At 35.3% G+C, this 26,683-nt stretch overlaps 3 protein-coding genes and 1 non-coding gene across 4 annotated transcripts; 3 read left to right on the forward strand and 1 right to left on the reverse strand.

Annotated features, from left to right (window-relative positions):
- The first annotated feature begins 8,624 nt into the window (after window positions 1–8,624).
- On the forward strand, window positions 8,625–11,259 carry LOC110721425 (protein ROOT PRIMORDIUM DEFECTIVE 1-like). The gene has a single exon (XM_021900568.1). It carries the CDS (start codon window positions 9,241–9,243, stop codon window positions 10,831–10,833), a length of 1,593 nt encoding a protein of 530 aa, XP_021756260.1. The 5' UTR covers window positions 8,625–9,240; the 3' UTR covers window positions 10,834–11,259.
- A 1,150-nt stretch (window positions 11,260–12,409) lies between these two features.
- On the reverse strand, window positions 12,410–14,468 carry LOC110721426 (abscisic acid receptor PYL8-like). The gene is made up of 3 exons (XM_021900569.1): window positions 14,232–14,468; window positions 13,156–13,371; window positions 12,410–12,828 (listed from the first exon to the last, which is right to left on the reverse strand). The coding sequence occupies exons 1-3, from the start codon at window positions 14,331–14,333 to the stop codon at window positions 12,601–12,603; spliced, it is 546 nt and encodes a 181-aa protein (XP_021756261.1). The 5' UTR covers window positions 14,334–14,468; the 3' UTR covers window positions 12,410–12,600.
- A 967-nt stretch (window positions 14,469–15,435) lies between these two features.
- On the forward strand, window positions 15,436–18,489 carry LOC110721427 (glutathione S-transferase 2-like). Its single transcript, XM_021900570.1, has 9 exons — window positions 15,436–15,950; window positions 16,081–16,137; window positions 16,795–16,880; window positions 17,041–17,112; window positions 17,299–17,352; window positions 17,434–17,509; window positions 17,707–17,768; window positions 18,012–18,071; window positions 18,191–18,489. The coding sequence occupies exons 1-9, from the start codon at window positions 15,842–15,844 to the stop codon at window positions 18,284–18,286; spliced, it is 672 nt and encodes a 223-aa protein (XP_021756262.1). The 5' UTR covers window positions 15,436–15,841; the 3' UTR covers window positions 18,287–18,489.
- Window positions 18,490–18,625: 136 nt separating this feature from the next.
- On the forward strand, window positions 18,626–18,698 carry TRNAK-CUU. Its single transcript has one exon. It is a non-coding gene; the product is annotated as a tRNA-Lys (tRNA).
- The last annotated feature ends 7,985 nt before the right edge of the window (window positions 18,699–26,683 follow it).

Genomic DNA, 26,683 nt, shown 5'->3' on the forward strand with positions numbered 1-26,683 from the left:
AAAGGGTAGCACGAGAGGAGTTACTTAGACACTTTTAAATTGGCGTTGACCGTACCTTTGTCTTTTGCGGTCAATGCAGGAAGAAATTACTAAATTACCCTTAAAAAAGTATGAAAATTGCTTAATATGTTATGGCATGAGTATTAAAGTGTTGGGATTATGTTGGTAATCGTGTACTTTGTTGATCAGTTTAGTCATATAAAATACAAAAGGTTGACTGTTAGGCACAAATTTGGAGTAGATATAAAGATACTAATCTAGCATCTTTTAATTTCGAGAATAAATTTGCATTCTTGGCACCTATGTTTGTGGGAAGCATTTTGAATCACTCTAATTCTTTTTTTTTTTTTTTTGAAAGCACTCTAATTCTTGTTTAACAAGTTTATGTTGTGGTTCCCCTAAAAAAAAAAAAAAAAATTATGTTGTGATACCTATCTAGCGCTAGTAATCAACAATTGTATGAATCACTATTCGGTTTTTAATTTTCATTATTGTGTTGGATTGTTATGATTACAAAGCTAAAATCAATACTGAGTCTATAGGGAAAAAAATAGTATTGCAAGATCTCAGTGTTTTTTTTTTTTTTTTTTTGGTGTACGAGAAGGGAAAAAAACCCCAACGAGAAACACAAAGCTAGCAAACTACAAAACAGAAAGAAAGAAACAACTCGAAACAAAAAGAAAAGAAAAACAGAAAGCAATAAAAAATAAACTCAAGCAAGCTCATAGCTAGCTTCTCGGCCCGTGGCCATCGAAGGCACCTTCCTTGCCCAAGCAACCCCACTTAAATCCTCCAATAAAATAGCACGAAGATCCTTCGGGATCGCCTCTAAAAGAATCAACTTTTGCCCCGCACTCACAGCTAACCAATCGACCGCGCGATTAGCCTCTCTATAGCAATGGTTAATAGCAATCTCCCAATTCCTTTCAAAGACGAGAGCCTTGCATTTGCGGATTATGAGAATATATGGAGAGTTAAGGGGGGTATCACCCTTTAACATACGAACTACAGCTTCAGAATCAATCACCAAACTCACCCTTCTATGTCCTCCATTTCACGCAATGGAAAGCCCACGTTGAACAGCAAGAAGTTCAGCCTTGTAATTAAAGATATACTTTATATGTATTTTAATTTTTGCATTGTGGAATATTAAAAGGAAAAATGATGAATTTTGCAGAACGAACGAGTACTAAATTGTACATAAATATTATTTTGCTTCAATAAATAAAATATTGATACCATTTAAATAAAACATAAGTTTGTATATGTCACATAGCCAAAACTTTAACTAAAAATTCTTGCTAATAAATGTAAAATAAGGCAATATGATGTGTAGCTCCATCAAATTCATTACAATGTGCAAATTAAGTCTTTAGTACTTCATCAATTTCAAATTAGATTCCTATTTGACTTTCTAAGGTCAACTTTTTAATTTAGCTACATTATCATAGACATCTAGTTATACTTGTTTTATATACTTGTATTACTTTACCATTTTTTGTTACAATTAAACATGCATTTTGAAAACCAAAAGTAAATGTAGATATTATTTTTGAGCTGAGTTCTACGGACTACATAATTTAAGGTTAATTATGCACATTAAAAATTGTTAAAAGGTGAATCGAATAATAATTTTGAGTCAGAGTGTGTGTTTAAAATAAACCTATACTCGTATAGTCGTATTGCTTAATTAGACCACTTTTCAATTAAAAGACAGTGAATGCTTATATTGAGTATTTAACTTTCACAAAAATATAGGGTGCATTTTATTAATATATTAATATGAATGAATTATTTGAAGCTATAGTATTTTTTTTAATGAACAATTTAGAAACTTAAATTTTTTAAAATTCACCATTTTTTATTCAATATCTCTTACTTTTTTTTTTAGTCGGATATAACTAAAAGCTAACGAACGTCCCATGGGCATTGGATGAGATACCTAAAAGTAAAAATATTAACTTGAAATAAACATTAATTACACCGAATAACGCATGATTTTGACATGTATTTTCAAACTAGTACTATTTTAGAAACTATTTTAAAGAGTTATCTACCGCACCAAAAACGTTCATTAGCAACAGATCCGATATATGTAGTATGAAGTATAATAATAAGTCCCATTGACAATATATAGCGGGAGTGAACGGTACTAGAAAAAAACAAAGAGAGAGTGAGTGAGAATGGGGTTTTTGAGAGGGAAGATCCAAGAGGGTCACATGGGGCACACTCAAATTTCTCCAATAAGATTGCGGCTTCTTAATAGTCGTATACATTTTGTTACAATTAATTTACTTACACCTATTTATCTCATTCATCCCTCACCCAGTCACCCTCTCACTAGGCCCTGTGATTTTATCTAACAACTTTGTCCATTAACATCAAACACCTTCATTTAGTTACTTGTATTCTATTTCAATCAAAGATATATAAACAATTAAACACCACTCTTGTGTATAGGGAAAGATTTCACATTATTGCACAATTTTTTTTTTTAAGAAGTATTGTACAACTTATTATTTTGAATAATATTGGGCACTTTTTTTTGGGCCGGGTGTGTGTTGAGATCTTAGAGAGCCATAAGAATAAATGGGTAATGATGTAAATGAAATTCAATCTTGAGTTGACTACCAACTACAAGAAAATTACCTTTTCGTATCAATTATTTTAACATTTGGTATCGATTGTAATTGCTACCAAAAAATCCCAACGAATGGTTATTCGATACAACATCCACCGTTACCATAACCTTTTAGTAGTGTTTTTCACTTTCGCTGGGGTTATCCTCATTAATCAATAGAAAAACTACATCTAATCGTGGTGATTATTGAACTCATTTTCTCCTAAAAAAATAAAAATATCCTACATATGATCTATACAAGATTCGAACATGCAACCTCAACCTCTAATATTAAATGTTTTTTCAATAAGCTATAACATATTTTATATTCTTTTTGTCAAACAAAATTTTAAAATCTAGTGTAAAAAAAGCTTTTCGTATCGATTTTTGGGTTTAAGTGACAATTGTAAACAATACGATTTTCTATAATTTTATAAATGTGCAGAAAAAAAGGTGAGTATATATCATTATGTTTTTCGTATCGATTTCATATGGGTTTGTACAGGCATACTGCTTGAATTATATGTCTACTAAGAACCTGCTTGCAAACTACTGTTAGTTATAGGAACCTGCTTGCAAACTATTGTTGCCCAAGTGCGCCACCTGCTAGAGGAATTCTCAGGCTCTAGGAACTTTGGTCCAAATGGTCTCTAGGAAGGGTGGGCTCACCTGTGTCAGCAATCAACAATTTAAAAGCTTTAAAAAAAAAAGGAATGTTAAAAAAAAAAGGAGGACAATAATGTGGGTCTTGTGTGTCATATTTTCTCCCAAAATTTTCACATTCTTCCCCCCAATTCACAAATTTTTGATTCTCATTTTTTTTTTTCTCTTCTGCAAACAATAAAAATCAGCAAAATAATTTGGTTTCCCATTAAATTCCTTCTAATTCATTGTTAGGAGTTGTGTAATTTTAACTTGTGAATCAAATCGGATATTCGTTAGCTGGGTGTTCGTTATTTTTTTTGTCTTGGGTTAATTTTCTCAAATCTGGAAGGTGAAATAGTTTTGCCATAGCTGTAATTGAACGAAGATGCTTTGTGTTGATGGTTGGAGCGATGATAGTGGTAGTCGAGTTGAAGAGGTTAGTGCACTTTATTTTTCAGAATTTTCCAGCTTCTAATTTTTTGTGGAGTTAAGTATAACTACTCTGTTAATAATACGATTATACTTATTAATATTTACGTTGGTATGAGTTTACTTACTGTTGGTATATCTATCTCTGTTAATAATACCGATAAACAGATTAACATGTACGTTGGTATGGGTTTACTTAAACGGTTCATTCAATTGGTATGAGTTTACTTACTGTTGGTATATCTATCTCTGCTAATAATACTAATAAACAGATTAACATGTACGTTAATATGGGTTTACTTAAATGGTTCATTCAATTGGTATCATCTAATGTTAAGCCTTCGTGTATTCTATGCAGCCACGTTGCGCATCTCTTTGAATATTTGGAGAATGGAAACCTTTGATTATCCACCCTTCGGCATTCGACTACTTGTAATGGATGGTAATAGTTAATTAAATTTTATGCTTCCGAATTATTGTGTAAGACTTTTTATGCTCTCTTGATTATGTTATTGTTTATGACATATTATTTAAGACTTATTATGTTCTTGTGCAAGACTACTTATTATGTTCTTGTGCAAGACTACTTATTATGTTATTATGTAACACTTGTTATGTTGTCTTGATTTTATAAGAATTATTGTAGTGGTTTACACTAATTATGTTCAAAAATTGTACTACCCCGTCCTTGGTGGTATGGTATCAATACCTATCTGATTGGTATGGTATCATGCCCTGTTGGTATATATTCGAATGTACTTTTTCTGACGTAAATGAATTGATACTCCAGCCGACAATATTCAGGAGGGGGGTCCACCACTTTAATTTCGACAATTTGCTCTGGCAGACAAGATCAGAACAAGGGATCCACCACTTAACTTTTTCTCTTCAATAAAAAAGCCAATTATTTTTCTACCCTTCCCTAGAGTCCATTTGGACCAAAGTTCCTAGACCGTGAGAAATCCTCCTACTTGCTACTCCCTCCGTCCCCGAATGATAGTCACTATTTCCATTTTTGGACACCCAAAATGTTAGTCACATTTCACAATTTTAGGTCCCATACAATAACACAAAATGACCTATATACCCTCATTTTTTTTGGATGTATTATCTGTGCTTCCCAAAATACCCTCATATTTGCCTTTGTACTTGTGCCTTAATTGAATGAGTTGTCTCCCTTTTTAATGACAATGAGTTTCTCTCTCTTCTTTTTGTGTTTGCAAATGATTGGGTTTTAGTTCCCATGTACTTTATTTATTTCTCCTTAATTCCCGTGATTTTCACCCAAAAGTGACTATCATTCGGGGACGGAGGGAGTACTTGCTTAAGGTTGTCGGCTCATAGTGTGTCAGTGTATATCAATTTAATTTTTATTTTTATTTTTTTGCAAGCTAAACCAATCATTGTGAGAATATGTAATTTCAAATGGTACACGTTGCAGCTCACCATTAAATTGATCTAATTTGTATGCTAATGTTCAAAATAAAAAAATAAAAAAATATAAAACAAATGAGAGGTCATCAGATTTGTATTAATTAGTTATTATATATTGATAGAGTTATTCCTAGTTAAACATGTTCATTGGAGACCGCGCTATTGCAAAGTAGAGTCGAACTTTGAACGGAGGGAGTATTTAATTTTAATAATTACAAAATCAAGAATATAAAGATCATATATATATATATACTATGAACATATGCTAAATTAAACTTATCGAAAGGGCATGATATTAATTTGCACCGGTATGTTTATTCGACCTAATAGAAAGATTTGCATCATACTGGCATGTGGGATCAAATAGGTTTTCCTTATAGGCATAGTCTGCTAAATAATAATCTCTATCGATCAACTAGTAAAAATTTAAAATTAACACGTAAAATTCAATCGTTTAGTGTTCTTGGTATATACGGATAATTTAGTTTAGAATAAGAGACAATGTGTTGTAACATTGATCGAGACATGTTATGTACTTGGAAATTGTGGGGGCAATTATATAATCACAAGTCCTTTTTAAATCAAGATCATGGAATAAAAGTGTGCTTGTAATATATTCTGAGCACTTGTTTAGTGTTTATACGGCTTATACTTCGAATTTTGATTTGCCATAACTTATGCAGGGGAAAGGCGAACTTCTTTGAGAGAAGGGTGGGTGAATACATCAAATCAATAACAAATACTTACAGCAATTTAAACTAATAACAACAAAAAAAGTGACGAATAATATAATAACAAATTGAAAGATACAATCTTAGAATGAAGTCAAATTATCTTATATTAGAAAGTACGTAGAAGGGTAGAACGACAACAAATCGATAAACAATTGAAACACATAATTAGCTTAGAAAGAAGTAGAATTTGAACGACGTAGTGTAGGTTGTGGCATCTTCTTTGTTAACCATGACGACGACGATGAAGATGATGATGAAGATGACGATGAAATCTTTGTTTTTGATTCTTTCTCTGATTTTGATTCGTTCTTTGTTTCTTCCTCGGATTTTGATGTTTCTTCCTCGGATTTTGAAGACAATGTAGTTTTTCTCTTGGTATCGTTTCCTCGCTTTTCATGATCATAAGACGCGCATCCTAACAAAGCCATAATGCTATGTAGAATATCCTTGAGTTTTTTCGCCATTGTAGATTTGAAACAATGGAGATCAAGGAAATCGACTCTTTATTCTTTAGTTTAACTACGTGAAGAATAACCCTAATAGAGCAATACATATAGTACTCCGTATAATCTTATTATTTTTGAGGAAACCTAAAATAATCCTATCAGTTAATTAGTTATAGATAACTGTGAATCTGGCCTACTAAAAATTATCATGAGTTTATTCAAAAAAATTTTATCATGAGTCAACTAGTTAACTTGATAGATATAGGACTATATAGGAGTGTATAGAAGTCAAATAAAAATCCTTAAGCTTTGATGTTATTTTTACATCAATTAGAAATATACACGTATATATTATTTTGCAAGGTAGATCACTTAGCATATGGAAAAACAAAAAAGATAGATATGATTATATTCGTTTATTATGCTTTCCTTCTAATATCAATTCTTCATATGGTAATCTATAATATTATTAAAACATAATGGGACAACATGCTATTGTCATGTGTCACAACTCCCTTGATATGATTTGGCGCCATATCATTGCTTTGTGTCAACCTTGCGTGTCATTACTCTAAAACTCTTTATATGCATGTGTAACCTTCGTAATTAATTTTTCCCTAGAATAATGTAACCTCTAAGTAATTGCACAATAAACTACATTTAATTTGCAAGAAATTAATCACATACTAATGGTTGTTGATTCCTTAGATGCTAATTTTCTAGATTCAATACTGGCTTAGCAATTAGATAGAGTAGCATTTACAATTATACTATTGTATTTCTCTTTCTATTCCCATATTTTTTTTTTCCATTTTTAAAATTTAATTTTAAACTTAATGTAATGTTATTCAAACTTGAGATGATTTTTTCACTCTATATCTAAAACCCGGGACATCGTCCGGGCCACAAACTAGTTGTATGGTAAATAGTCAAGCAGAAAGTAGTTTTGATGGAATATATAAATAATTAATATTGCATTGGATATGAGAGGCCCATATCGCATCTATACTTAAGTCCATTGGACTCTCATATTAAAGGGTGTGTTTTATCTACTCCATTATGTATAAAATATAGATTTTTTTTTTTTTGGGTGAAGCCGAGGGGCAAGCCTCAAAGAAGAACAAGAAAACAAACTAAAAAGAAAGCAAACAACAGAAAAAGAAACAACTAGCTACGGCTACTACTAGAAAAGAAACAACAACTACTACTTATTTTCCGAAACCCTTCTAGGAAGAGCCATACCACGCAAATCCTTCAATAAAACGATTCGAAGGTCCACCAGGACTGCCCCAAAGATGACCATTTTTTGCTCCGATAAAACACCAAAATTTGCCGACCATGCCAATCCGCGACTCTGTTGGCTTCCCGTTAGCAAATAAGCAATGCTCGATCGTGATATCCCAACCATGACACTTGATTAGAGACTTACACTTTCGAATTAAATGAACAAAAGGAGAGTTAGTAGGCTATTCTTCCACTAACATTCGAAGCACAACTTCAGAATCCACCCTTAATTGTACGTTGCGATGCCCAGCATTCCAAGCAATCGCCAACCCTCTAAGAATAGCCAGCAGCTCTGCCCGGGTACACGTACAAATGCCACAATTAGAAGCAAAAATTTCATGAATTGTACCTCCATGTCCTCGAATGATTCCTCCTGCTCCTGCTGCTCCGGGATTGCCCTTAGCGGCACCATTTGTATTTAAGCATACCCAACCTACTGGAGAATACTCCCATCGCACAAAAATGTCTTCGCGTTTTCTTTTCACAGGACCTTGCTTGCTGGCTGGCTTTGTCATAAGCTCTTATGATTTCTCCTACTCTGGTGAGAATAAAGGCTGCTTGATCTAGTGGGATATCGTTTTCCCGAGAAAAACTTCGCTCGTTTCTCCACCTCCAAAGCCACCAGCAAGTAACCGCAAATATAAAAGGCGAATCAGTGCAATTTCTTTCTCTTTTCTCATCCAAATTGAACATAATCCAGTCATGGAATGCCATATGCCGCTGCTGCTCTTGAACAATTGTATCGAGGTAATAGAACATAATCCAGTCATGGAAAACTCTTATTTTATATCGAGGTAATTTATTTTTTTTGAGCAATTGTATCAAGGTAATTGTATGTTAATTATTTTAGAGTAATATCAAATTCTACCATGGCATTATGTTTTACTTAGTATGCTGATTTTCCTTGACTTAAAAGTTAAAACTAATAATTTTTCCTTACAAAGTATTCCATAATAATTTACATACAATTACATACTCACAAATCAATTGAATTAATCGAACAAGTATAGTACAAATTTTCATCATCTAGACATTGACCATAATTTATTAGCAGAATAGAGCTATCACGCAATATATTAATAATTATCATCAATACAAAACCTAGAACTTTTTTTATCACAAAACTGGATTATCACAGGCTATACGTTTACAATTAGTGTGAAAAAGGGTAAGGAAGCTCAACCAAAGGGCATCTACTTAGAGTTGTCAAAAACTAACTCTGACCTTAAAAAAATAAATAAATAAATAGATTTTGACTTGTATAAAGTATAAAAATAATAATTTAAAATGACTCAAATTTAAATTAAGCTCAATTTTGACTTAAACTCGACCTGCTCATCCGAATTGACACCCAGGCGGTTCTATTGAGTTACTCTACTATTGCGGATCAACTAAAATACTCCGTATCGTTGTAAAGTGTAGATTTTAGATAACTTGGCTGTTCATAGGAAGAACTGAGGTTTTAGCCTTCCAAAACCCTCAATTTCTCCTTCATATCAAAATCCATAAAAAAATACCCCAGAATAAATCAAAAGGGAGCAAAATTCTTCCGGTAAGTTTCTTATAATCTTATCTCAATTTATTTCCTCAATTTTATTCAAATGTATTAATTGATATATATCCTGTTGATATTGAACCGCCATTTTTAATGGACTCTAAGCTGTTTTCCCCTTCACTCAAAACCACCCAATCCGTTCAAATACCACTGTTTCTATCCTGCAAAACCACTATCCCTAAAAATCCCATCTTTATCCCAAAACCCCATTTTTATTCCTCTGTGAAATCATCGCTTAGTTCATCTTTTTTGGGCCAAAGTTTAATTTTAGGGCAAGATGAATTTGGGTTTTGCAGAAATAGGAAAACCCATGTCCCAATTTGCCCAATTAGAGCTGTTGTTAAGAGAAGGAAAGAACTTCCGTTTGATAATGTTGTTCAAAGAGATAAGAAACTGAAATTGGTATTGAAAATTAGGAAGATTTTAGTGAGTCACCCTAATAGAACTATGCCTCTTAGAGAATTGGGCAAGCATAGGAGAGTGTTGGGATTACAGCGAGGAAGGCGGTTTATCGCCTTGCTAAAGAAGTTCCCTAGTGTCTTTGAGATTGAGGAAGAAGGGGCATACATGCTTAATCTTAAATTGACCCCTGAGGCTGAGAGGTTGTATCTTGAGGAGTTGAAGATTAGGAATGAAATGGAGTCATTGTTGGTTGTTAAGTTGAGGAAGTTGTTGATGATGTCGTTGGAAAAGCGGGTTTTGGTAGAAAAGATTGGCCATTTGAGGACTGATCTTGGGCTTCCTTTGGAGTTCAGGGACACAGTTTGTCATAGATATCCACAGTACTTTAAGGTTGTCCCAACTGATAGAGGTCCGGCTTTGGAATTGACTCATTGGGACCCTGAGCTCGCGGTTTCAGCTGCTGAGATGGATGAAGAGGAAAATCGTGCTAGAGAGTTGGAATCAAAGAATTTGATTATAGATAGGCCTTTGAAGTTCAATAGGGTGGAGCTACCTAAGGGTTTGAAACTGTCCAAGAATGAGATGAGAAGGATTTGTCAGTTTAGAGACATGCCTTATATATCTCCGTATTCGGATTTTTCACATTTATCACCTGGTACACCAGAGAAAGAGAAGCATGCTTGTGCAGTTGTTCATGAGATTTTGAGCCTCACTGTTGAGAAGAGGACTCTTGTTGACCACTTGACTCATTTCCGGGAGGAATTTCGGTTCTCACAACAGTTGAGAGGGATGCTGATTAGACATCCTGATATGTTTTATGTGTCCCTTAAAGGAGATAGGGACTCGATATTCCTTCGTGAGGCATATCGAGGTTCCAACTTGGTTGACAAGGACAGGCTGCTACTTGTCAAGGAGAAGATGCGGGCCCTTGTTAATGAATCTCGATTACGAAGTAAAGGTGCTCGAAGGAGTGAGGATGAAACAGAAGAAGCTACCAAGCAGCAAGATGAACTTAGTGAAGGAGATGATGGAGAGTGGTCTGATTTTGATAATGTTGCTAGTGATGAGTTTGGTGATGATGAAGAAGATGAAAACGACAGTGATAATGAAGATTATGAAGATTCTTGGACTGATGAAGATGATACTCCCCCTGAATTTGATGATGACAATGATAACACAAGGGTCAAGGCAAGCAAATCAGAGGAGCAGTTTGATCCTGAGCCACTGAATGGTGACGAGCGTGTCCCTGTTTTCCCTGATGGCCGACCTAGGGAACGTTGGTGAGGGAGACAAGTGTTTAAGTTCGTTACTGTGATCCTTCAACCTTTCAATCTCTTGCTGCTGCTGGTTTCAGCAGTTCTTTGCCTAGCTCACAGGATCCTTCCTTTAGGAAAGAGTACACTGAGGTAGTGTGACTACAGTTCAAGCTTGCTCCTCTTTATCTACAATAGACTAGGTAAGTTTAAGAGGAAGGGAGATGCTTCCATCATAACTGTAGAGATACATCTCTTCTTGATGGTGTAAAATGTAATTCTGAGTCCGATATGTAATTGGTGTACTGCTTTTGTTTAATACGAAGTATATGATTATGTCTACCAGGCTACCTGCAAGATTTCTGTGGAATGTCTTTTGAAATCTTGTTGAATTTTTGCCAGAATACTAAAGCTGATGGTTTTGTATACTTACCTAAAACCTCTTATTTTCTGAAAATTTTCATCAAACATGGAGTGAAATTGAAAGTTTGTCCAATTAACAATAGTATTGAGGCTGGCGACTAAATGACAGATTGACGGGTGGGTAGAGCTTTTGTGAAGTTGTTCCTTTGTTCATGTCAATTTCTAATCATCTCTGATTCAGGAAGATATCAGCAAAAAAATGTCTTCGGATTTAGGAAATCAAATTCTACGTAGTAATTCGATTAATGATGCACATGTTCTAGACCAAAAAATACGAGAGGCATTAGAAGTTGCAAACTTTGCTCCCACTTAACCATGCTGAATGTGTCTTAACTGTGGTAGAGCAGCAGTACACAGATTCACAGGCTCACAAAAGGCGTTTTTGCTTCCTTTTCTGGGTTTATTATAAATACAGGATGGTTTCCTTGATCTAGTATTAGTTTCTCGATGTTACACTTGTCTGTATCGAATCAGCATGTTGGTTCTCAATAGCAGGGTAGAAGTACGTTTTATTTATATCAAAACTAGCAGACCTGATGAGAAATCGAATCTGTTAAATTGAGCTACTTGCAGTTTTCTCTCTTCTTGTTTTCAGACTGTTAACAGTTCTCACAACCTTTTTCAGTTATAATGCAAAATTGAGGGTTAATGAGCTAACTCATATCTTAGTCAAGCTATATGTGCAGTTGTGCCTACTCCATGGACTTTGAAGACGACTTGGTAGGGTTCATATATACCCAAACACCAAGTTGCTAATCTAAGTTAACTGAAATCTTTAAGATGGTTTGGTGGTCATATATTTATATTTTGAAGTTGATGATTCTTCTGGTAAGGGGAAATCTCATACTCATGTTATTTGGTTGACAAAAACACTGGATGTACACGTTTAGCCGCGCACAACATCCTATAGATTTGTACTTGAAACTTTGTGGGAAAATTTCTCCCACAAATTTGGACATTTCCCTTGAAATAATATCCAAGGGATTACAACATTATGGGAGCTGCGAAGTGATTTATTTCTTCATCTAATCAAACAACCACTCGAGAAGTTTTATTTACTGTGCTATGAACTGCTTTTACCTTGTTCTGTCACCAATCCTTCTTAGTGCTCTAATCGCATTAATTAACAGTATGATCATCTGGCCGATTAGCACAACGTCCCCTGAAAAAGTTGGACACTTGGATGAAAATACCTAGCAATTGCAGTCCAAAGAGCCTTTTATCATAAATCATACTTTTTGGAGAAATAGCTGTTGTAATCAAACAAACTGACTCCATAATTCAAATGAGAAAGAACAAATCAATAATTTTCTACTGAACGGAATTGATGAATCAAGTCTAAAGCAGCCTCCTCGAAACTTCAAATGATCCAAAATTACCATTCAACGGGTTTGGTCTGTCCAGAGTTATTGGTGTGCAATGCAATCTTTTCAGAAACATCAGCTAAGCAATTATGATTGCAGTTGATAAGGTACTGAACAAAGTAATAGGTCTCCTCTGTGGTGTTTCCGTCTGGTACATCGACTACGAATGATTCAATGACTAATGTTCCTGGCCTTCCTTCGATTATTTCTGGGTGAACTGTTATTGTTGATGAGTAATTCTACAGCGAAAACAGTATGATAATGTTATCCTCTTTGCTAATCCTTCCTAATACAAATACAATCTTCTACCACATCACATCTAGCAGGTAGACAAACCAGCAGGATGATCATAATCGTAAGGTATTTATTTTCTACAACTTGTAAAAATAAGTTTCAATCAGAAAAAAAAAAATCATTTTTGTCAGTAAAAACTGCAGAAGAGAAAACATCAGTGAATCAGAAAATTCTGTTTCTCAGTAAAAATCAATTTTGATCAATAATAGTCGTTTCAGTATCATGTTCAAACAATCAAACAATGTGTTTCAAGAACAAAGAAGTTGATATACCCTTAATCTATGATCGCCACCCATGATTCTGACACCAAAAATACGATGCTCATCATCGAGAAGCTCCAACCTTTCGGTGCTGGTGGTTGCAGGAAGTCCTGATCTAACATTAACTTCTCTAACTGTACCAACTTTAAAATCTCCTCTTGATATGCATTCACTAACAAATGGCTTGTATTTCTGGGGTTGATCAAAGCTTCTCACTAAAGACCAAACCTGATAACAGTATCACCATTTTTGTCAACAACACAAAATGCAACAACCAGGATTCTGCACATTAAGCTCAAATGAATGCAGAATCATCTAAGAAAAATGGAAACAAATAATCCCACCTTTGCCCAGTCTTCCAAAAATAATCCCACCTTCAATTTTTTCCAAAACAATCCCACTTTTAACCCCCTATGACATACAATCCCTATGACCTACAACCTGTTTTATAGGTAAACCTTTTTTTTTTTTGGCTTTTTTTTTGGCTTTTTTCTTAAATCTTTCTCCTCTCCTCAACCACCAAGTTTGCATTTTGATTGTAATATAGTCTTCAAAAGTCAAGCAGAGTGTTATTCTACTTCTTAGCTCGGCATAAAGCATGGTCATTTTCTCTTCGCCTGATTTTTACTAAAATCAAATTATATTTACCGATACTGATTTTTACTGATTAAAATACATTACGGATTCAAACTTATTTTTATGGATTAAAACTTGGCAAAGAGTTTGCAAGAACCATAACCTTTGCAGAAATTTTGGATACCAAAATGCTCCAAATCAGATGGAAAAACAACAGCTTCATTCAAGATAACATTTCATTGATGAATAATTTAGGGAATCCAAAATTTTGAGTAATTTACATAACATATATGCAACAAAAATATGGACGAACAAATACTACAATTGCAATTTACATGTAATAATATATAGTTCTATGAAATAAAAATCCTATCTTTAATTATTATACCATCAATATAGAAAGAAAAAAACAGATTATGATCAATCAGAAAAAAATAATAAATATAACAAACAAAAGCAAAAAATTTAATAAATTAATAATAAAAAAAAATAGAGAGAAAGAAAGAAAGTACAATATCAGTAGGAGCTTTGATGCGTTTAGTGACAGAAGAAGAACATTGATTGGCTCCAATCTCCTGCTGTTTGTGATACTTGGTTATGAACTCTGCCTCCATTATTTTTGTTTCTATAATTAAACAAAGATAAAGAGTATTTATTTTTGGCAAAATTTTCCCAAATTTAGAAAATGAAATTTATTAAGTGGAAAAAAAAAATAAGAACAAAGAAAAGGCAGCTTGAGATATTTTGAGTGGGAAGCTATTATTGGTGCACAAAGAGTCAAGAAATTATTAAAAGAGTAATTAAAATGAGAACTTTAGCATAAGAAGTGGGTCCCACATATAGAAACTCGTATTGTGATTGGTTGGACGTTCTTAGATGTTGGTTGGTGGATCATGGTCCGACCGCCCAAGTTGTAGTAGTGCCTTTGCTTCCGGGTTATGGCATTTTGAACTACTTTTTTGCTTTTATGTATTAAAATTATTTATTTATATGTGCACTTTCTTGCATTTTTAATTACGATTACAACATTTATGTGTAGCTATACAAGGGTCCATACCTTTGATTTGACTCAATCCGTTTTACAAATTGACCGATCTTGGTTGGTTTTTAGATTAGATAGAGCGGGTTTTGGTAATCGTTTGGTTCAATTAAATGTAATATGTTTTTTTGTAAAACAAACTCTAATAAAGGTATTCTTACACAATACATGCCTTCATACATTACTAAAATAAGATCATATCAATTAAGTTTGAAAAATATAAATTCTAATAAATAAAAGTTTGATAAAAAAAAACATTACATTTAAAAACAAACTCTCTCATTTCAAGCAAGCCCTTCAAAATCAAAGTATTCATAAAAAATGCATGCCTTCATGTATTTCTTTAATTATCCGTAGTTTTACACAAGCAAAGATCAATCTATTTTAGCTACTCAATAAAAAGTCAAATCTAAGGATTCTTTTTTAAAAATAAAAAATTCTTGACTTATGTAAAGGTTTGTACTTTGTAGTTATCCTAACAAAACAGGTTGGCATCTTTGCAATAAAATACCTAACATTTGAATAAAAAAAATTGATCAAATCTCAAAGACCAGTCAAGAAAATCTCCATTGCATATACAATTTCTTTTAAAAGATATTTCTCTCAAAAAAAATCTTCAATGTACAATTTAATATAAGACAATTTTTGTAACATGATTGAAAGATTTCTAACATTGATTATATGAAACAATTTTAGTGAGACGAAGGGAGTACTACGATGCTCATAATGTTGTCTTTTATTTACCAACTAATATCATTATTGATTGTTGTCATATGTCACTTTTCAATTTTTTTTTTTTTTTTTTTTTTTTTTTTTTTTTTTTTTTTTTGTGTGTCCATCTAAGTGTATTTGTGTGATTAGTAGTTATCTTAGAATTGACAGTTGACTTATACTGACACCATTGCTACTCTTGCAACTTCCTTTAATTTACACACCACTTTCTTAATCTCTCTTTCTCTTTCCTTTGAATGATCACAAAGTTTTGCAATTTTGCATTTAATAGTAGTATATACTTTTCTTTTCTTTTACTTGTATTTTTTTTTGGAATTTTATTGACAATTTATCAAATATTTTTCATCAAAGATGAAAGCTACTGAATCATGTTCATCTTCAGCATCAACAAGTAGGGTGCTTTACTCTTTTTGGCTAAGTTCTTGTTCGTGGCGGGTTCGATTTGCTTTAAACTTAAAAGGTTTAATCTTTGCTTTCCTCAGTTTTTCTTTTTCCTCCAACATTTTACTTATTTAGCATTTTCAATTTAGTCAATTTATTGCAAATTTTGATTATAACTTTGGACTAATTTGAGCTTGATCATACTGTAGGGCTTCAATATGAGTACAAACCAGTTGATCTTATCAAAGGGGAGCAATTTAATCCAGGTGACTAAAAGCTGTTGCTTCGTCTTCGTTATATATTATGATTATTATCTGACCACTTAACTAACTGTTTTAGGCCTCGTTAAATCTTAAATAAAACCAATGTACTGCTCTCAATTTGGTCAATTTAGTTGTTTTATGTACATATATTGAAGGTAGTAGTTTTTAGTGGGATGTTAATTAACATTTGTAGTGAAGTTGGAAATTTTATTATGATTGCTTTCAATTAAAATCAGTTTGAAACACTGGAATCGAAATAATCTCGTGTTTTTAGTTGATCAATACTCCTGTGATTTTAGTTTTCCACGCTTTTTTTAATTGAGAAGTTATGTTAACACATAATACTGACTGTTATTTGTTGTTAACATAAACGCTTGCTTATTTGCTCTATTACATTCCAACAATAGCTAAGTTGTAATTATTCGCGGTGTGTTTTCATCACATCTGGAGTATTATAGTATGTACATACTTTTTTTTTTTTGGTGTTTAGAGAGCCACAGGGGCGAGGTGAAAATTGATCCCAAGATCTCCTGGAACCGGGAGGAAAGCTCTAACCACTTGAGCTATCCCTCACTCTCATAGTACGTACATATGATTATTAGCAATAATTTGGATCACAGATATATAGTACAATCTTAACAGTTATGATGTGACTTGTAGAATTTGAGAAGATCAACCCACTTCGTTATGTTCCAGTTCTTGTTGATGATGGAGTTGTGGTTTCAGACTCGTTGGCTATCCTTATGGTCAGTAACTAGTTCATTCTCTAGCTCGTGCAATACACGGGATGAATTGTGTTATTATACAAGCCAACATAGCCGGCTTAGCTTAATCACAAACTTTCTTCGACAACATTACTATGGCTTTTTCATTTATAATTGTCTGTGCTTGTCATCTTTGGTTTAGTACCTAGAAGATAAGTATCCTCAGAATCAACTTTTGCCGGCTGATCCTTGTAGACGAGCTCTCAACCTTCAGGTGAGATCCTGATTACTAGCACCTTTTGAGTTTTCATGACAAATTGAAAGGAACGTTGATCGAATTACAACAGGATTCAGGAAAATTAAACTATGGTTTTAGCTCTTATATAGTTTTTACTGTAATTTACTTCCGTATTTACAGAAGTGATCTGGTATTAACATTTTAAGCTTATGTCTGCCATAGGCTGCGAGTATTGTCAGCTGCAGCATGCAACCACTTCACATGAAATCAGTGCTGGTATGTTTCTTATCTCTGCATTACGTGTTCTACGATACACTACATATTGACTAGTTGTTGGGACACTAATATCCTTCATAGGAGGATATTGAGAAGAAAGTTGGGCAAGAGGAGAGTATAACATGGTCCCAAATTGTTATTGAAAAGGGTTTCTCTAGTAAGTAGTGTTCTTTTTCTTATATGCAATCAGTTAAAAGCTTTGTATGCTTTGCTGATCAATTTGTTTGGTTAAGTTTTCGCATAGGGAAAAACAAATCTTGCATCTACAACTGTCTGTTAGCGCGATTCATTCTATGTTGTTTGATTAAGATACTGGAACAGAAGTAATAATACGTGTTGTATATGTTCTTGCAGCTCTTGAAAAGTTACTAAAAGATTTTGCTGGAAGATATTCTACCGGAGATGAAGTATCCATGGTTTGTATAGTGTCAAATATTTCAAAGACCTTTATCTTAAACCTTTTTATTTAAGCAAATAACATACTGTAATCAGATATAAGAGGGTTAAAAACATCATATTTTATCAAATGATTTGTATGATATGTAACAGGAGGTTTCCTTTAGCTGTATAATTTGTAATGTAAGAATTATTCAGAGACTAATAAAACGTATAAGTATATCAAAGTGAGGTATATATGCACTGATATTGTTTAATTTCAGGCAGATGTATTTCTGGCACCACAGATTTCTATAGCAATGGACAGATTTAAGACTGATATGGTAATTTATTTTCATTTCCAAGGATGATACGTAACTCACTAAATTCATTTCCAAGTTATTAGACTATGCACTAATTAGGCAGTGTAATGCTTACATTTTACGAGTTATTGCTTGTGCAGTCGAAGTATCCTACATTACGCAGGGTGTATGAATCATGTGAAGCAATGCCGGAATTTCAAGCCTCTATACCTGAAAGACAGCCAGATGCAAAGTGAGTGTAGCTCTGCTAGAGTCCTTCACCAAAGTATTTAAGCAGTAAAGGTTTTTTGGAGTTGAGTATGTCGTGATGTAACTTTATAAAATTGAATATTAGATCATTGATCAACAAGTTTTCGATCTCTTCATTTTGTATCAAACTTTGAAGCTCCTTCTACTTAGGGGCGTTGTGCAATTGACAACCCTGCACATGCTCCATGCTCGGGACAGCCGTACTTATGTAATTGTAAATACAATTATTTAAAAATATACGAAGTATACTAGTATAATAAAAAGTGTTGGCCATACGTTTCTTCTTGATATAGTATTAAACTATAACTTTGATATTGTTATCAAAAGCCCGTCTAGCTCAGTTGGTAGAGCGCAAGGCTCTTAACCTTGTGGTCGTGGGTTCGAGCCCCACGGTGGGCGAATTTGTTTTAATTTTTTGATGCAATTTCCTTATTCTGTCCAACTCAACTGGTCTATGATTCTGAATCTCTTTATATATAAATCACAAAAGGTAGTCAAAGTTGAGTGCATGAATAAGGCAATAGTCAAAATAGATCAACTAAAAAAGAGTGGAGGACATATATCGCAATGAACATGAGATCAAACAAAGTAGAGTTTTAAGTACAACCCTTTTTGTTCGCCCCACTTTTCTATTGAGCTTATGCTTGTGCATGCCTAGAAACGATTAGAAACGCCTCAAATGAATAAGGAAATGTCTCGGATTGTAATATAGTGGAGGGATTTAATTCATTATGAGCACTAGATACTATATTATATCAAGAACAATGATCTAAAATTCAAAGAACAATGTATCTCCGACTCCACTTGCCTCATCTTTAAGTTCAATTTTGGATGTTATTGTTAATCCAAAGAAAAATCAAATCACGCCTACCCTAAAAAGTGAGTCTAAAGACGAATCAAAGTAAAATCCACAACATGGTATGAACCCTGTAATTTAAATTAAAAGGTGAATATAAGTAAAATTTGCACAAATTGCAAAATCCACTGTAAAGCCTAATACTAATACAAAAAAAAAATTATGAAGTACAATTCAATATAAACCCTAGAATTCAATTAAAAACATGAATTACCTTAATTTCAATTGATCCTCAATGATTTGTAATATGTGTAATGAAAAATGCAAAAAAAGAATAAAGTATAATAATTACTAGAAAAATATTACCTGCATTTAGATCGATTTCATCAGAAGATTAATTAATCCTCAAGTCGAAACAATGGCGGAAGAGAAACTGAAAAGCCTTGAGCAGAGGAGAGAAGTGAACAAAAGAAGAAAGAGGAAATAACATAAAGGAAAATTTGAAAAAAAAAAAAAAAAAAAACCCTTTTAAATGCCTCATTTTGTAAGAAAAAACCTTTTAAAAGGATCTTTATTAAAAAAACCACCACCATCACTTGTTTTTTTTTTTAATGAAACCTATGCCCTCTTTTCCGGCATTGACTCTAACTTTCAGGCGTTGACTCATTACTTCCCTACTTACACCCAATTGTTTTTATATTTGCACTCCCTCTTATTTTTCCCTCTTATTTTTCCTCCAAACTCTTGCCCCTGTATTCTCTCTCTCATTCTTCCATGAATGCTCTGTATTTCCATCACATCAATTTGGGTTTCTCTCTCTCTCTCTCTCTCTCTCTCTCTCCTGTGCTGCACGCCATTAATACTTCAACCATAAAGTAAGGTAAGTTTATAATCATCAATTTATTACTGGAAGTAGTATAAAATTGGGGCTTTTTTAACACAAGTAGGAAACTCACGTATTCACTGTTGTCAATGGCTAAAGGAGGAAGAAATGGGTCGTTTGGACGCAAATCAAGGTTTCCTAAAGACTGAGTGAAGTACAAACCCAGGTAAGTTCTTCAATATTGTTGTGAATTGCATAAAATGCGTGAAATTGGTTGGTTTAACAAATTAATTGAACAAAAAAAGCAACCTAATTAACCTGATTGTTGCATGATGTTGGTGATTTTGTGGTGTGATGCTTAATATAACCTAGAAACTTTGATGGATTGCTCTTCAATATCGTTGTGAATTGCATAAAATGCGTGAAATTGGTTGGTTTAAAAAATTAATTCGACAAAAAAAGCAACCTAATTAACCTGATTGTTGCATGATGTTGGTGATTTTGTGGTGTGATGCTTAATATAACCTAGAAACTTTGATGGATTGTTGAATTTTTTGTTGAGTAGAATTGTTGAATTGTTGCCCTAAATTGTTGAATATGTTCGATTTTGTTTTGTTTGGTGTGTTTGTCAGGTTTAATGGTAGAGTAAATGTGTTTAAACCTTGGTTTAAATTCATGGAGTCGCACTACTAGAAATAGGCCGATTTACGACAGACCAGTTCCGACGTCGTAAATTCCGACGGAATTTTATCCCGTAGGAAATTAACGACGGATTTCCTACGGAATAACATTCTGTCGAAATTTATGGACTTTCCGACGGAATATTCTGTCAGAAAGTCCATAAATTTCGACGGGAAATGAAATCTGTCGGAAATTTCCGACGGAATATTTCGTTGGAAACTTAATGTTTCGACAGAAAATTCTATCGGAATATAATTAAATAATAAAAAAACAGACCTAAAACCCCAAAAAACCCTAATAAATTTCTCTCTCCTCTCATCTTCTTCTGTTCGCCACTCTTCCCTCATTTCTCTTTCTCTCTCTTCTATTTCCTCTTCTGTTTTCATCTCACACTCCATCTCCTTTTCTTTCCTTTCTCTTTCTCCTTTATTTTCGTTCTCCTTTCTTCTCCTTCCTTCTCCTTCTTTGTATTCTGTTTTCATCTCACGCTCCATCTCCTGTTCGTCCTCTTCGACCACCACTAGACCAGCAGCAATAACGACAACACCACCTACCACCGCAACGACACCAGCAGCAACGACAACCAACAACGACGACACATTGTAATTGTTTTATTAATTTCATAATACAATTGTATATATATTTATTTTGTTTGATTTCAATTTTTTTGTGTATTTTTTCGGATCTCTGAATTTATTGTACGATTTGGGTGTTATGGATTTTTTTTGTAATTTTCGATTTGGTTTTTGTTAATTTTCGATTTAGTTTTTGTTAATTTTCGATTTGGGGTTTTTTTTTCGATTTTGTTAGTTTTGGTTAGGGTGGGTGGGGAGTCTGGTCTGGGAGAGGGGGTCTGGTCTGGGTGGGTAGGGGGGTCTGGGTGTGGGTGGTGGTCTGGGTGGGGGGGGGGGGTTCTGGGTGTGGTTAGGCGTGGGGGGTTATGGTTTGGGTTAGAGGGTTTTGGTTGGTGGTGAAGTGGGGTCTGGTGGGTTAAGGTTAGGTGGGTTAAGGTGGTGGGTAACGGTGGTGGGTTAAGGTGGTGGTTAAGGTGGTGGGTTAAGGTGGTGGTTAAGGTGGTGGGTTAAGGTGGTGGTTGATGTTACGAGGGTGGGTCTGGTCTGGGTGGGGAGGGGGGGTCTGGGTGGGGGTGGTGGTGCCGGAGGTGGCAGGGCGTTTTTTTTTATTTTTTTTGTAGCAGATTCCGACGGAAATTCCGTCGGAAGTTTCCAACAGATTTGAATTCCGTCTGAATTTTCCGACGGACTTTCCGGTGGCCGGAACACTTCTTCCGATGAGAAAATTCCGTCGAAAAAACACTGTTCCGACGGAATTTCCGATGGAAAATACCGTTTTTCCTACAAACATGTGTACGACAACTTGTTCTAACGGAATTTCCGTCGAAACAGTGTTTTCCGACGGAATTTAGGGTGTTTCCGACGGAATTTTCCGTCGAAAATGACCTGTTTTCTAGTAGTGTCGGAAACACCCTGAATTCCGTCGGAAAATGGGTTTTCCGACGGAAATTTCCTTGGAATAGGTTGTCGTAAAACAATTTGTAGGAAAAAGGGTCTTTTTCGTCGGAACAGTGTTTTCCGACGGAATTTTCTCATTGGAAGAGGAGTTCCGGCCACCGGAAAGTCTGTCTGAAATTTCCTACGGGATACAAATCCGTCGGAAACAACATAAAAAAAAAATCCAACACCACCCCAACCACCCTACCCCGCTCTGTCCAGCCACCACTTCCCACCTAACCCACCCACACCCACCACCACGCCTAACCACCTCCAACCCACCCACACCCAGCACCACGCCTAACCTCACACCACTATACCACCTCCACCCAACCTAGACCCACCAAACCAAACCAAACCCAGACCCACCTAATAACCCACGGACCCCACCCCACCCAGACCCCCCAACCAAAACCCCACTCACACCAAACCGAAACCACCCCAACCAAAACCCCACCCACACCAAATCGAAACCACCACCAGAATTTAACCAAAAAGAAAAAAATTCTAAAAAAAAAAAAAGAAATTATCATAAAAAAACAACGAAAATTACCAAAATCAATTCAAAGAAATATATAATTATACAATTATTTAACAAAATTTATACATTAACATTACAATGACATCAATAATTAACTAAAATCAGAATTTAAAAGGAAAAAAAAGGCTAGATCTACGATCTAAGAAATATATAAAACCGTGTTGTTGCGACAGTGGCTTTTGTTGCGCCGTTGCTGTGCGGTGTTGGTGGTTGTTGTTGATCTCGGTGTTGGCGTTGATCTCGGTGTTGACGTTGATCTTGGGTGTTCGTTGATGGTGGTAGGAGATCGAAGAGGAAAGTGAAAGGGGAGAAGAGATCGAAAAGGAGAGTGAAAGGTTGGAGAAGAGAAGAGGAAGGAGAGAAATTGAGATTGGGAAGAGGAGAGAGAAAGGGAGGAGAAGAGAAGAGGAACAGAGAGGAGTAGAGTGAGAAATCTGAGAGGAAAGAAGAAGAGAGGAGAGAGAAAGGGAAGAGAAGAAGAGAGAGGGGAAATAAGAGGGGTTAACCGGATTTTTATTAGGGTTTGTTAGGTTTTTTTTTTTATTTAATTAATTTTCCGACGGAATATTCCGTTGGAAATTCTCGACGGATTTTATTTCCGCCGGAAAATAAATGTTTCGACGGAACATTCCGTCGGATATCTTTTCCGTCGAAACATTAAGTTTCTGACGGAATAGTCCGTCGGAAAGCCCATAAATTCCGACGGAATAAAAATCCGTCGGAATTTACAACGGAAAAACATGTCCGTCGGAAATCGGCCTATTTCTAGTAGTGGTCGATTAACATTAGGATGTACTATGGTGGCCATTTTGTGACTAAGAAAAACAAGACAACTTTTGAAAAAAAGCCAAATGTAGACCCTACAAAGTATGGGGTAGCATTGCGTGTGAATGTTGAGGAGGTGTGCTATTTTGAGTTTGCTTATTGGATAAATTCTGACTTAGGATTTGTTGAGGTGGGGGAAATTTGGTTTGGGAAGAAGGGATGTTCTTTACACACTGGGAGGGCTAGAATAGAGGGCCATAAAGACATAGCTGAGTTTCTTGAAGCACCTGAGAAAGATGGTTTTTATCACCTTTATGTTGTGCATGAAGACCATGTGGAGGATGTAAATAGGAATCTTTATGGCCCAGGTGTCACTTTTGACACAGACAGTGAGAGCAAAGAGTGTGAGATGGAAAGCAATGAGGTTGGTGAGTCATTAAACAATTCAAAAGGGGGACCACAAACACACATGCTGCATGATTCCCAAGCTGAAAACCCTAGATCTGAGTCAACCAATCAAAGTACATTCCATAAACCTTCTTCTCAAAGTGTTCTCCCCTCCCACACAGTAGCTAAACACAGAAGAGCAAAGCTTCCCATCACTTCAGCTACTAAAAAACCACCTAACCAGTTCATTGATTTAAGAACCCCTCCCACTTTTACCAGCACTATACCAATACCTCCAACTGTCCTGTACCTGCCTAATTTTCCAGAAAATAACCCAAGAACCAACCTTCCAGAATCAAACCCACAACCCAATCCAGAATCAAACCCAGATCCAACCCAAAAAAAAAGCTCAAAACCCAACCCAAAAGCTTCAAATTTGAACCAGCTTATTCCATTTGTTGATGATGATGAGGGAGGAGCTGATGTTGAGGGTGAGATGGTTCCAGGTAGTGATGAAGATGATGTGGATTTGAGTGACAATGATTTTGAAGACAAGGATGATGATGATGATTTGTTTAATGAGTATGTAGATCATGACATACAAGAGAGGGTAACAAGGAGTTTAGGGGGGCTGTTCAAGGATGCAACATTGATGAGAATGAGATTGATGATGGTGTACATATTGGGAATGAGGAGGATATAGTTGATTCAGATGATGAAGTAGTTAGTGATGTTGATTCAGATGATGAGGGTCCAGTTTACCCAGAGTTTTACCCTGAGACTGATTTCAAAGGCAAGGTTGTGTTAACAAAAGGGCTAAAGTTCCCAAGTAACAAGGTGTTTAGAAGGGCCTTCAGTACCATGTATGCTATTGACAATGGGTATGATTTCTATTTTCTACACAACAACATAAGAGTTAGTACATATTGTGCTCAAAGATGTTCTTGCCCCTGGAAAAGAGCAAGGATCTTGGAATGCAAAAAAGGGTGTAGAAGAAAGCGTAGGTTTAGGATTCATTGCAGGAAGTTAAAGGGTGAAGCTACTTGGCAGATTAAGGGTCTTAGGCTAAAGCATATATGTGGACACCAGGTTAAGAACTCAAAGATAACTTCTCTGTACCTAGTTGAGAGGTATCTTGATGATTGGAGGGATGACCCTCATTGGAAGCTTGGTGCATTCATAAAAAGAGCAAGAAGGGAGTGTAAGGTAGAGATAGGGTATTATTTAGCCTGGTATGCTAGAGAGAGCTTTCAAAATAATTTTTGGGGATGCTAGCTTGGAGTATGACACTACTAGAAAATAGGCAATTTGCGACGGAAAAATTCCGTCGGAAACTGTCGTTGTAAAAGTGTTTGTCGGGAAAACGACTTTTTCCGACGGAATTTTCGTCGGAAACACCTTTCCGACGGGATTCATGCGTCGAAAGGGATTTTCCAGCCCGGAAAAGTCCGTCGGAAATTTCCGACAAAAATTCCGTCGAAAAATGCTTTTAAAAAAAAATAATTCGGAACCACCATCGCCACCAGCCCCACCCCACACCAAACTCTACCCCACACCTGCACATGCACCACACCAGCCCCACCCCACACCACCTCAAAACACCGCCATTCCCAACCCCACACCACCTCAAAACACCACAAAAAATCAAAAAATGAAACTCAACCCAACAAAAATATTCAAATGAAAATTAACCCCAAAAAAAACAAACAAAAATTAACCCAAGAAAATACAAACAAAAATTAACCCAAAAAAATACAAACAACAATTAACCCGAAAAAAAAACAAACAGAGATTTACCCAAAAAAAAAAACACCGAAATTAACAACCATAAAAAAATCTAGATCTAGACTTTCACCACGAAATAGAAATAGGCTTCGAATTTCACCACGAAATTAAAATACAAAAACATACCTTAAATTGAAATAGGCTTCTAATTTCACCACGGAATTGGTTTAACAAGGACAAATTCAACCATGAAAAGTCTAGATCTAGACTTTTAATGGTCGAATTTGGCCTAAAAAACCTTAAAAAAATCAAAACCATGTAGAATCGGGCCGACATTAATCATGTGGGCTTGTGGGTGGGTTTATCGTCGTCGGCGACGTGGGAAGGAACCCAAGAAACTCCGGTGTTGCGGTGGTGTTGTTTTGATGTTTGTGGTTGGTGTGAGATAGAAAGAGGGAAAAAAGTGGAGAGAAAAAAGAGGGGAAAGAAGAGAGAAGAAAACAAAAGAGGACAGAGAAGAGGACAGAAAAAGAAAAGAGAGAGAAGATGAAAGAGGCGAAGTACAGAGAAAGAGAAGAGAAGGAGGAGAGAGAATGAGAGATACAGAAGGGGAAAGAGAAAAAGAAGCGGAAAATTATAAGGGAAGGGCGGCTCCGGTTTAGGGTTAAAGGGTTTTAAATTTAATTTTTTTTAAAATAAATATTCCGACGGAAATTTAACTTTCTGACAGAATATTCCATTGGAAAGTACAAATATTCCGACGGATTTATATTCCTTCGAAACATAGTTTGATTCGTCAGAAATATCCGACGGAATATAATTCCGTCGGAAATTTCGGTTTTTCCAACAAAATAACGTGTTCGTCGGAACCAGTCCGTCGAAAATTGACCCGATTCTTGTAGTGTGAGAAGGTCTGGGATTATGCAGCAGCAATCTTGAAGTACAACCCAGGTAGTACAGCTGTTGTGAAGGTAGATAGAGTGGAAAATCCTCAACCAGTGTTTCAGAGAATGTATGTTTGTTTGCAAGCATTCAAAGAGGGGTTTATGGCAGGATGCAGACCAATTCTAGGAGTTGATGGTGGTCATTTGAGGGGTCCTTATCCTATAATACTGCTAACAGCTGTAGGGAAAGATGGAAATAATAACATCTTCC

This window comes from Chenopodium quinoa, unplaced genomic scaffold (assembly GCF_001683475.1).
Source record: "Chenopodium quinoa cultivar QQ74 unplaced genomic scaffold, ASM168347v1, whole genome shotgun sequence".
Classification (NCBI taxonomy): Eukaryota; Viridiplantae; Streptophyta; class Magnoliopsida; order Caryophyllales; family Amaranthaceae; genus Chenopodium; species Chenopodium quinoa.